The 12,431-nt window shown below is 50.9% G+C and overlaps 1 protein-coding gene across 1 annotated transcript in view; it reads right to left on the reverse strand.

The window, feature by feature from the left end:
• LOC121284317 (START domain-containing protein 10-like) overlaps window positions 1-12,431 on the reverse strand; it is a 33,270-nt gene that overhangs the window by 3,732 nt on the left and 17,107 nt on the right. The window contains exons 2-4 of the mRNA XM_041199712.1: window positions 7,049-7,196; window positions 3,960-4,063; window positions 3,073-3,190 (exon numbers count right to left, since the gene is read on the reverse strand). Of these exons, the coding sequence (XP_041055646.1) occupies window positions 3,073-3,190; window positions 3,960-4,063; window positions 7,049-7,196 (370 nt within the window). The remainder of the gene's footprint in view (window positions 1-3,072; window positions 3,191-3,959; window positions 4,064-7,048; window positions 7,197-12,431) is intronic.

Here is a 12,431-nt window from a genome sequence, read left to right on the forward strand (position 1 = left end):
AGGGTCAACAGTATAGCCTGGGACTGGATTAACATGTAGGCCAGACTGGTGAAGGATTCCTGAAGGACTGACAGGAACCAGTTGGGTTTCCAGGGACAATCCAACAGCTTCATTGTCACTATTTCCTTGGCCCAACCCATAACTGGAGCTTCCTCTTCCCTGTTGATATACATGGAGAAACTGGAGAAGCTGGGATTGTTCTCCTTAGAGCAGAGAAGATCCAGGCTAAATTTGATTGATGTGTTCAAAATCATGATGAGTTTTGAGAGAGTAAGTAAGGAGAAACTGTTTCCAGTGGCAGGAGGGTCAGTAACCAGAGGGACAAAAGATTGAAGAGAATCGGGAAAAGAATCAGAGGGAGAGATGAGGAGAATTTTTTGTTTTTAAACACAGTGAGGTGCTGTGATCTGGAAGGCACTGCCTGAAAGGGTGGTGAAAGCAGATTCCACCGTCACTTTCAAAAGGAAATTGGATAAATACTTGAAGGCGAAAAAAATTGCAGAGCTATGAGGAAAGAGCAGGGCAGAGTGGGACTAATTTGCCAACTCTTTCCAAGAGCTGACACAGGCCTCCTCCTGTGCTGCTTCATTCTATGTATTGAAGCCACTTTCCCAACTTGCCATGGGATAATTTTAACCCTTTGGTTGCTAATCCAGTGCCATAAACCCTCGGCTACTGGCCCCAAACTGTGATATGGATGGCCCAGGTAAGCCTGCGTCCCCATGGCATCGCTGTTTACTTCATCTAAACCAATGAGGCAGGAGGGGTTATCAGCACTGAACTCTTCAATGTCCTGCAGCCCAGCCAAGCATCAAGCAGGGCCCCAGAGGGATACGGTTAGTCTGCCTGACTCCAGGAGTGAAGTAAGCGCCCAGTCTTACAGTACAACTACGCTTTCAAAATCCTAGCTATCTAGCCTTTGACCCTCCGTTCACCACAACATTGCTGCAGCTACTGAGTTACCAGACCGCACCCTCACCTCCACTTTTGATGTCCCTGTGCCCAACAAAACCATGTCTCCCTCTCTCACCCTGGTCATTCTCCCGGATATGTCCCTCAGATTTGAATGGGCAAGGCAGAAAACTGTTAGCCATCGATTAACAGAGCTGGCTGACCACTCGAAACACCATCAGCTCCTGCTCTCATCTGCTAAGACTACTCACTATTCCAGGTTCATTCCAGAATGCAAACATAACGCCTGGCTTCTTTTCTCTATTGCAGATCACCTTCCTAAATCTCTCTCCCCTCCATCCTCGCCTCCACCAATAATGCCAGGAGCTCATGGGTATTTCTGTCACTAAGATGAAGACAATCCGATCAGCTACCCACCAGGCCAAACTTCCATTAATGCCCCCTCCTGCCCTACCCCTGAACTCACACCTTTCTCTAGTTTCTCTCCTATCTCTCCTCATTGTCCATGAGACCCACCTCCTGCTCTCTCGATCCTATTCTCACTAAACTGCTGATCACCCACTTCCCCCTGGTTGCCATGTGAGTTGATATTATTCACGGTTCTCTCTCTCTCTCTTCAAGTGTTGTCCCTCTCTCCTTTAAATCAGTCACCATCATCTCTCTTCTCAAAAACTAACCCTCGACCCCTCTGTCCTTGGAAACTCCCCTCCCGTCTCCAGCCTCCCTCTGCTCTCCAAACTCCTTGAGCGTGTTGTCACCTCCCAAATCCGTTCCCATCTTTCCTGGAACTCCATGTTTGAATCCCTCCAATCAGGTTCCTGCCCCTCTCACAATCCCAAAACGGCTCTTATCAAAGTCCCAAATGACATCCTGTGTGACTGTGACAAAGGTAAACTTTCCCCCCTCGTCCTTCTCCACCTGTCTGCAGCCTCTGACCCGGTTTGACCACACCATCCTCCTCCCAACACCTCTCCACTGTCGTCCAGCTGGGTGGGACTGCTCTCACCTGCTTCCATTCTTATCTATCTCATCGTAGCCAGAGAATCACTTGCAACGGCTGCTCTTCCTGCTCCCGTACCCTCCCCCCTGATGTCCCCCAAGGGTCTATCCTTGGCCCCTCCTATTTCTCATCTACAGGCTGCCCCTCGGCAACATCATCTGGAAACAGTGTTAGTTTTCACGTGTACACTGACTACACCCAGCTCGACCTCACCACCACCTCTCTCCACTCCTCCACTGTTGCTAAATTATCAGGCTGCTTATCTAACATCCAGCGTTGCAAGAGCAGAAATTTCCTCCAATTAAATATTGGGAAGACCAAAGCCATCGTTTTCAGTCCCTGCTCCGTTGTCTAGCAACAGATTCCATCCCGCTTCCTGGCAACAGTCTGATTAGGCCAGTCTGTTCACAATCTTGGGGTGACATTTGACCCCAAAGTGAGAGTCCAACCTCATTTTTGTGCCATCTCTTAACGCTTCCTATTTCCATCTCCGTATCATGGCCCAACTTCACCCCTGTCTCAGCTCATCTGCTGCTGAAACCCTTATCCAGCCCTTTGTTAGCTCTTGACTCGACTATTCCAACACCTATTCCAGGGCTGGTCTCCCACATTCTACCCTCTGTAAACTTGAGGTCATCCAAACTCTGCTGCCCATGTCCTAACTTGCACCAAGTTCCCCTATCACCCCTGCGCTCGCTGACCTACATTGGATCCCGGTCAAGCAACGTCTTGATTTTAAAATATTCATCCTTGTTTTCAAACCCCTCCATGGCCTTGCCCCCTCCCTATCTCTGGAATCTCCTCCAGCCCCACAACCCTCCGAGATCTCTGCGCGCCTCTAATTCTGGCCTCTTGAGCGTCCCCCGATTTTAATCCCTCCACCAATGGTGGCCGTGCCTTCAGCTGCCTGGGCTCCAAGCTCTGGGATTCCCTCCTTAAACCTCTCCGTCTCTCTCTCCTCCTTTAAGACGCTCCTTAAAACAGACCCTCATTGACCAAGCTTTTGATCACCTGTTCTAATATCTCCCTACGTAGCTCGGTGTTAAATCCTGCTTGATAAACATCCTTACAAACTGCCCGGGGATGATGTTACCATGTTTAAATTTGCGATATAAATGCTTCCCAGTGAATGAGGGCTGGGTTTTGGGGACTTTGCTTACCTTTAGGGTCCACCTGTGCCAGGTAAGTGAGGGTACAGCTGTTGGCACTGTTAGTTTCTACCAGGTATCCAGTCTGGGTGGAAACTGCCCGGACTCGTTCCTTCTTAGGAGGGTATTTCTGAGGAGAAGTGGCAAGAAAAGAAACCAAAGTCAATCATGGCCACTCACCAAGAATCTTAACGCACAGAAGGAGGCCATTAGGCCCTTTATACCTGTGCTAGCTCTCTGAAAGAGCTATCCAATTAGTCTCACTGTCTCTACTCTTTTCCCAAAGCCCTGCAAATGTTTGCTTTTCCAGTGTTTACACAATTCCCTTTTCAAGGTTATTGTTCAACCTGCTTCCGCTGCCCTCTCACATTCCAGATCGTAACAACTGACCCACATAAAAACAAATTTCTCCTGTCCACTCCTCTTTAGTTTAGGAATTCCCTTCAACCCGTGTCCCTCTGGTTACCGACCCTCCTGGCACCGGGGACAGTTTCTCCTTATTAACTCTGTCAAAACCCCTCATCATTTGGAGTCCCTTCATGAATCGCCCGCGTCTCCAAATCCTTGTTAACTCAACAGACGAAAATCAGTTGATGGTTGGGATGCAGCTTACGCACCAGTAAATAAGGCACATGCCCAGGTTGCGTTGTTCGGTTTGCTTTTATATTTTCGCAATATATGGAAGGTTCGTGACAACACAACAGATCACGAGCCATCTCCAAATCAGTCTGCACCGCCCCCCCCCCCACCCACCCTGCTCCCTCCCCTACAACAACCCGTATCCTCCACCACCAGGACCCCCACCCCCACCCACCCCACCCCCAGGAGCTCTCCCTAGGTCGGATTGAAGGTACTGGTGCCGTTTCCCCTCAGAAAGTCCCCTCGGATTACGAACTCACCGAGTGCTTCACAGAGTAGTTCATGATAATGTAGTCATTCCCCATGGGCAGCCACGACCTCAGTGTGACAACATCACGGTTTTTCAAAGGCTTCGGGCATCTCCCTGGTGGCAAAAAAAACAATAAATAAAACAATCGCAAGTCCAACGCCTTTGACTGGAAGCAACTCTGAGAAAAGGTAAAATGTTTAAGAGAGGTTGCGGAGAGACATTTTTTTTTTAAATTCTCTCACGCCATGTGAACATCGCTGGCTAGGCCAGCCCTTGTGGCCCATCTCTAATTCACAGATTGGTTACAGCACAGAAAGAGGCCATTCTGCCCCTCCTGTCTATGCTGGCTCTCCGAAGGAGCAAGTCGCTCAGTGCCATATCCCCACCTTCTCACCCTAACCCTGCACAACCTTCCTTCTGAAGGGGTTTTGACAGAGTAACTAAGGAGAAGCTGTTTCCTGTGGCAGGAGGGTCGGTAACCAGAGGGACACAGATTGAAGAGAATCGGCAAGAGAGCCAGAGGAAGAGACGGGGAGAATTTTTATTTATTATACTGCGTGTTGTTTTGACCTGGAAGGTGCTGCTTGAAAGGGCAGTGAAACTCAATCATAATTTTCAAAAAAGAACTGGATAAATAGCCAAAGGGGAGAAAGCTGTGGGGCTTGGGGGTAAAGAGGGGGTTCGAACAATTGAATTGCTTTTCCAACAGGCACAGGAGCGTGGTGGGCCAAATGGCCTCCTCCTGTGCTATCTGATTCTACATCACTGGAGAAACCTGGAGGAATTCATTACTGAGGTTCATTGCCTGTGTTCAACAGCGATGTCTGGAAGGACTCAGTGCCCTATCTTCAAATACCTCCCCTTGTTTCATTCTCATAACTGGGAGCAGCGATAAACAATATCATCGCTTCTCTCCTCCCTCAACCTCCTCACTCTGTAGCCTCTCGTCCTCAGGTGATTTCCATCTCCAACCCCACTCGCTTTCCTCTCACCCACTAACACCTTCTGTGCAACAAGAATGAACCTACCCTCACCACATTCACAGACACCCCAAGTAACCTTTCCATCTCCCCTGGCCCACCTACTGCCCCAGGTCTCCAATACTGACCTCCCCAGACCCACCTACTGCCCCAGGTCTCCAATACTGACCTCCCCAGACCCACCTACTGCCCCAAGTCTCTAATACTGACCTCCCCAGACCCACCTACTGCCCCAAGTCTCCAATACTGACCTCCCCAGACCCACCTACTGCCCCTGCACTCCAATACTGACCTCCCCAGACCCACCTACTCCCCCAGGTCTCCAATACTGACCTCCCCAGACCCACCTACTGCCCCAAGTCTCCAATACTGACCTCCCCAGACCCACCTACTCCCCCAGGTCTCCAATACTGACCTCCCCAGACCCACCTACTGCCCTGGTGTCCAATACTGACCTCCCCAGACCCACCTACTGCCCCAAGTCTCCAATACTGACCTCCCCAGACCCACCTACTCCCCCAGGTCTCCAATACTGACCTCCCCAGACCCACCTACTGCCCTGGTCTCCAATACTGACCTCCCCAGACCCACCTACTCCCCCAGGTCTCCAATACTGACCTCCCCAGACCCACCTACTCCCCCAGGTCTCCAATACTGACCTCCCCAGACCCACCTACTGCCCTGGTCTCCAATACTGACCTCCCCAGACCCACCTACTCCCCCAGGTCTCCAATACTGACCTCCCCAGACCCACCTACTGCCCTGGTCTCCAATAAGGACCTCCCCTGAATGCCTATACACCCCACTCTCAATACTGACCACCACTGACCGTCTCCTCCCCCGGGACTCCAATATTGACCTCCCCTGACTGCCTACACCCCCTGGGTCTCTGTTCTACCAGGTCATCTCCAATCGCTGCACTGCATCCCTCAATTTCTTTAATTCATTTTCAGGATAAGGGTCTCACAGGCATTAGCGGAATTTACTGCTCGCCCTTAGTTGCCTTGAGTAGGTGACAATGGAATTGCTATCTTGACAAAGCTGGAAGATTATTAAGTGTCAAACCATATGGCTGTGGGTTTGGAGTTACATAGAGGCCCAGACCAGCTAATGAGGACAGGTTTCATTCCCCAAAGGGGCATCTGTGAACCAGTCACATTCTTTACAACAATCCAACAGCTTCATGACCACTTAATGCTCCTCTCAGCTTTTTTATAAACTGAACTCATTGCCCAACTATCCTGATAGGATTTAAACTCAGGCACCCTGGATTAATGGTCTTGTTATGCGCAAGTCAAAGCAGCCCCACTTGACTGGCACCCCATCCCCAAACATTCACTCCCTCCACCACCGACACACAGTAGCAGCAGTGTGTACCATCTACAAGATGCACTGCAGCAACTCACCAAGGCTCCTTCAGCAGCACCTTCCAAACCCATGACCACTACCAACTAGAAGGACAAGGGCAGCAGACACATGGGAACACCACCACCTGGAAGTTCCCCTCCAAGCCACACACCATCCTGACTTGGAAATATATCGGCTGTTCCTTCACTGTCTCTGGGTCAAAATCCTGGAACTCCCTCCCTAACAGCACTGTGGGTGTACCTACACCACATGGACTGCAGCGGTTCAAGAAGGCAGCTAACCACCACCTTCTCAAGGGGCAATTAGGGATGGGCAATAAATGCTGGCCCAGCCAGCGAAGCCCACATCCTGAGAAAAAAATAGAAAAGACATCACCATAATGCTACCATAGCTGTTCATTTTTATCCTTGGGCTCCCACTCCAAGGGCAGAATCTTGTACCCTTGCTGGTGGTGAGCATGGAGGCTGGGAGTGCGTTTAATTAGGTGGGATGGTGACGTAGTAGAACTCTGCTGCTTTCCGACCTCCGCCAGAATTAAGTTCTGGGCAGAAAGGCCCCCCACCCCCCACCCCCCTCCCCACCAAGCTGGAGTTCCTGTGTCCTGTCCAGGAGACACCGCACCCCCTCCCCTCCCCCACCACCCCCACCCCCCTCCTGTCCCAGGGTGGAGCTCCCTTGTTCAGCCGCGGGTAGGAGCAGTGGTGGGAGCTGGGAGGTTCCCGGCCAGTTGAGGACGACGATCTCCACTCACAGGCGTAGTACCCGACATCGGCGTTAACCGTCAGCTTGCCAATGTCAAAGGTCTCGATCATGTTTTCGTCCCATTTCCTGCGGTACTCTGCATCGTGTAGGACATCATACAGGAGCTCCGAGCTCACGTCCTTGCAGAACATCCTGCACTGAGAGAGAGACAGAGAGAGAGAGAGAGAGAGAGAACAACAAGCGATTACTGTCTGAGGAAATCGTGCATCGTCAGGGGAGGGCAAGAGGGGGTCGGGGGTGGGGGGGGCCATCCCGCCCATTACCCCACCCCAACTCCTCCAATGACCTACACTGGCTCCTGATCCAGCAATGCCTCGATTTTAAAACCCTCCTCCTCGTTTTCAAATCCCTCCATAGCCTCACCACCCTCCCGAGACCCCAACTCAACTGCAAAATGTTGCAGGGTTACAAGAGCAAGGGAGGGATGGGACTAACTGGATGGCTCATTTAAAGAGCCAGCCCGGGAATGGTGGGCTGAGTGTCCTCCTCCTCCTCCTGTTGTTGTTGTATGATGACAGTTACGTACTAGATGATAAAAGAGAGAAGGTGACAAAGCAGAATCAATACTGGTGCGTGTGTGTGTCTGGAACCGCTCACTGCTGCCCTCTGTGGGCCTCTCACTGAGACCGTCTCTGCCAAGGCTGCATTTTAAAATCAAACACGTTCCAAAAGCAAAATACAGCAGACGCTGGAAACCCTGAAATAGAAACAGAAAAGGCCAGGAATGCCCAGCAGGTCATTAACATGAAGTCTGTTTCTCTCTCCACAGTCGCTGGCTGGAAAAGAACAGTGCGCAGGGTCACAGGCAGCAACGCAAAGAATGACACTCGGTGGCATTGCTCGTGGCTCACTGGAGACTCAGTGCAGTCATGATGGGCCAAATGGTCTCCTTCAGTCCTGTAGCTAGCCTGTGGTTCTGTGAGCTGGTGATAATGCTGTTTGTTCCTCACTCCCCCCGGCAGTGCGGCACTCCCTCGGTACTGCCCACCCTCCGGCAGCGCGGCACTCCCTCGGTACTGCCCACCCTCCGGCAGCGCGGCGCTCCCTCGGTACTGCCCACCCTCCGGCAGCGCCGCGCTCCCTCGGTACTGCCCACCCTCCGGCAGCGCCGCGCTCCCTCGGTACTGCCCACCCTCCGGCAGCGCCGCGCTCCCTCGGTACTGCCCACCCTCCGGCAGCGCCGCGCTCCCTCGGTACTGCCCACCCTCCGGCAGCGCCGCGCTCCCTCGGTACTGCCCACCCTCCGGCAGCGCCGCGCTCCCTCGGTACTGCCCACCCTCCGGCAGCGCCGCGCTCCCTCGGTACTGCCCACCCTCCGGCAGCGCCGCGCTCCCTCGGTACTGCCCACCCTCCGGCAGCGCCGCGCTCCCTCGGTACTGCCCACCCTCCGGCAGCGCCGCGCTCCCTCGGTACTGCCCACCCTCCGGCAGTGCGGCACTCCCTCAGTACTGCTGAGCCCCCAGCAGCGCTGGGACTGTCACAGCCTGGATTTTGTGCTCAAGTCTCTGGAGAGTGCAATTTGAACCCACGACCTTCTGAACGAGCTTTGAACTCCATCGGAAGCCAGGTGACTAAAACCTGGCAAAGTTCCGGACCCATTGTTCGAGGTGAGAAAGGGAGCTTGTATTCAAATTCAGACAGATGATCCCGAGCAGGAACCAGTTAAACTGGAACAACAAGAATGTGAACAGCAGGGACCATTGTACTGCCTGAGACAAATCCCCAGCTCCACCCCCCCATCGAACAGCATGCAGGATCCTGAATCAGAGGGAATGCCCCGGGCTAGATTTCTCCAGCCTGATTGACAATCTTCAGGCCAGGGAAGGGTTCGTGACAGATGCTAACTCCACAAACTGAAACATCCCTCTGGCAAAGAGTTCAAACCCCAGCAGGCACCAGATAACCAAAGAGAGACAGAGAGATCAGAGAGAAGTGCAGGAAGTGTGTGAGTGAAAGAGATAGAGAGAGAGAGAGAGAGAGAACAAGAAAAATAAGGGAAACCATCTCACCCCCAAGCTGAGAAAGCAGTGGCGAGGGTAAAATGGAGTCAAAAAGACATTCCCACAGATCGAGGGAGAGAGGGTGGAGGTGGGATGGAGGGATACGGGGAGGTGGTGAGTGGGTGGGAATGAGGAATATACAGACAGGGCAGTTTGGATCATTTCACAAAAAAGGGGACTATATGTATATTTCCTGTTGAAAAATGGAAGCAAGTAGCCAGCAGTGGGGGTTGGGCAGGGACAGTTATCTAATTTTGTCTCAGTGTTGCCTGTATCATAAGGTCACCATTTGTTGGGGTGAACAACTGACCATGAACGCTCAGTGGGTAGAGCTCCTGTTACCGAGTCAGAAGATGGTGGGTTCGAGTTGCACTTCAGAGAACAGAGCAGAAAAATCTAGGCTGATACTGCAGAGGGGTACAGAGGGTCAGCCCGGAGGGAGCGCCACGCTGTCCGAGGTGACATCCTTCAGTTGAGACGTTAAACTGAAGGCCAGTCTGCCTTCTCAGTTGAATGTTAAAATCCCACGGTTTCTATTTCGAAGACAAGCAGGGTGTCCTTCTCCTTGGCGTCCTGGATCAATCGACACCACAATAAACAGCTTATCTGGCCATTATCACACTGCTGTTTGTGGGATCTTGCTGTGTCGAATTCTCTGCTGCATTTCTTACATTACAGCAGTGAATACAATTCAGTAAGTATTTCATTGGCTGCACAGGGCTATGGGACAGCCCATGGTATTGATAGGTGCCAAAGAAATGCAAGTTTATTCTTTATGTTTATTCTCCAAGATGGAGTCACATCGCACTCTTTGAATGTGAGTTACAATCTATAACAATCAGCAGTGAGCAGTGTCTCGTACAATGTTCCTCACCATTTACAGCACTGAGTAAATATTGATTGTGTAGCTGAAGGTATTTTGCCCTGATTAAATACAATTTTAATAATCGGAGATAGTTAACAATGAAGGTCTTCAGTCACAGATCCAAAGTCAATATTTCCCCTCTTTCTGTCATGGTGACACTGATAATACTCTGGCTAGGAACGGCCCCCAGCAACTTCATGTTTATGGGAGAGCGGAATTTCAGCCTTAATCTCAGGCTCCAACTACCCACCTTCTTATTCTCTGTTTCGCAGAATCACATTGAATGGACCTCACAGAAACAGGCCATTTGGCCCAACTGCTCGGTGCTGGTGTTCATACACCATACAAACCTCCTCCCAACCCCCTCAACATCTCACCCCATCAACGTATCCTTCTATTCCTTTTTCCCCTCATGTGTTTATCCAGCTTCCCCTTAAATACATCTATACTATTCACTCTGTGGTAGTGAGTTCCACATTCCCTCCCACTCTCTGATAAAGAGGTTTCTCCTGAATTCCCGACTGGATTTATTAAAGGCTCCCATAGTGATGTCCTCTCCCCAACAAGTGGAAACACCTTCTCTACATCTATCATATCAAATACCTTTATAACTTCAAAGGTCACCCCCTCCTCTGCTTTCTCTTTTCTGTCAAAAGCTGTTCCAGCCCATTCAATCTTTCCTGACAGATAGCAACCCTCAGATATCAACCCTCAGATATCAACCCTCAGATATCAACCCTCAGATCTGATATAAAGAAAGCCTTGCATTTCTATAGCACCTTTCGTGGCCTCAGGACCTCCCAAAGCGCTTTACAGCCAACTAAGTACTTTTCGATGTGCTATTGCTGTTGTAATGTAGGAAAGGCTGCAGCCAATCTGTGCACAGCAAGATCTCACAAACAGCAGCGAGACAATGGGCAGACAATCTGCCTTGGTGATGCCGATTGAGGGATAAATATTGGCCAGGACACCAGGGAGAACTCCCCCGTTCATATGAAATAGCGCCATGGGGTCTTGATATGATAGATGTGTTTGATATGATAGATGTATTTGATATGATAGATGTAGAGAAGATGTTTCCACTTGTTGGGGAGAGGACATCACTATGGGAGCCTTTAATAAATCCAATCGGGAATTCAGGAGAAACCTCTTTATCAGAGAGTGGGAGGGAATGTGGAACTCACTACCACAGAGTGAATAGTATATCAGTTGTGGCTGAGAGGAGAGCAAGATTGCCATTGAATCAGAACATCGTGCATTCCAGTCCCACTCCAAAGACTGAAGCACAAAATCCACACTGCACTGTCGGAGGGTCAGCCCCGGCACTGTTAGTGGGTCAGTACTGAAGCAGCGCTTCATTACACTAGTCTGCAGCAAGGGAGCTCTCCCTAGTATCCTGGCAAACATTTAACCCTCAATTAACAGCACTTAAATAGATTATCTGGACATTATTACATTGGTGTTTGTGGGAGCTTACTCTGCAAATTGATTGCCACATGCCCTACATTAGAACAATGAGAATCCTGCAGTCAGCATCGCAGTGAAGCAGTCTGGGAAGAGTGTCCTGCAGTCAGCATCGTGGTGAAGCAGTCTGGGAAGAGTGTCCTGCAGTCAGCATCGTGGTGAAGCAGCCTGGGAAGAGTGTCCTGCAGTCAGCATCGTGGTGAAGCAGTCTGGGAAGAGTGTCCTGCAGTCAGCGTCATGGTGAAGCAGTCTGGGAAGAGCATCCCGCAGTCAGCATCGCGGTGAAACAGTCTGGGAAGAGCGTCCCGCAGTCAGCATCGTGGTGAAACAGTCTGGGAAGAGCGTCCCGCAGTCAGCATCGCGGTGAAGCAGTCTGGGAAGAGCGTCCCGCAGTCAGCATCGTGGTGAAACAGTCTGGGAAGAGCGTCCCGCAGTCAGCATCGCGGTGAAGCAGTCTGGGAAGAGCGTCCCGCAGTCAGCATCGTGGTGAAGCAGTCTGGGAAGTGTGCCCTGCAGTCAGCATCGTGGTGAAGCAGTCTGGGAAGAGCGTCCTGCAGTCAGCATCACGATGAAGCAGTCTGGGAAGAGTGTCCCGCAGTCAGCATCATGGTGAAGCAGTTTGGGAAGAGTGCCCTGCAGTCAGCATCATGGTGAAGCAGTCTGGGAAGAGTGTCCTGCAGTCAGTTCTTGTTGAAAATAACAAGAATGACATCACAAGACAGCACGAGAGAGCGGCGGAGAGATCAGAACCAGCCCGAATGCGGGGGAAGCTTCAAAAAGTGACGTCAGCACAAGGGTGAGAGCTGATTGGTGAGTAGTGGGTAAGTGTTTTTCTCTAGTTTTTCTCCAGTTTAAAATAGATTAAGCTACGGAAAGGTAAGGGTTCTAGTTTTTATTTAAAGTACATAAATAATTTAACTTTTTTTTTTACTGTACTTAAAGTAGGGTTTTTTCCCAACTAGAGGCGTGGAAGGGCAGCTCAGTCCCATGTTATGTGCCGCCTGCAACATGTGGGAAGTCCTAGATGCTCCTTGCACTCTGAC

The sequence above is a fragment of the Carcharodon carcharias genome, chromosome 11, assembly GCF_017639515.1.
Source record: "Carcharodon carcharias isolate sCarCar2 chromosome 11, sCarCar2.pri, whole genome shotgun sequence".
NCBI classification, from domain to species: Eukaryota; Metazoa; Chordata; class Chondrichthyes; order Lamniformes; family Lamnidae; genus Carcharodon; species Carcharodon carcharias.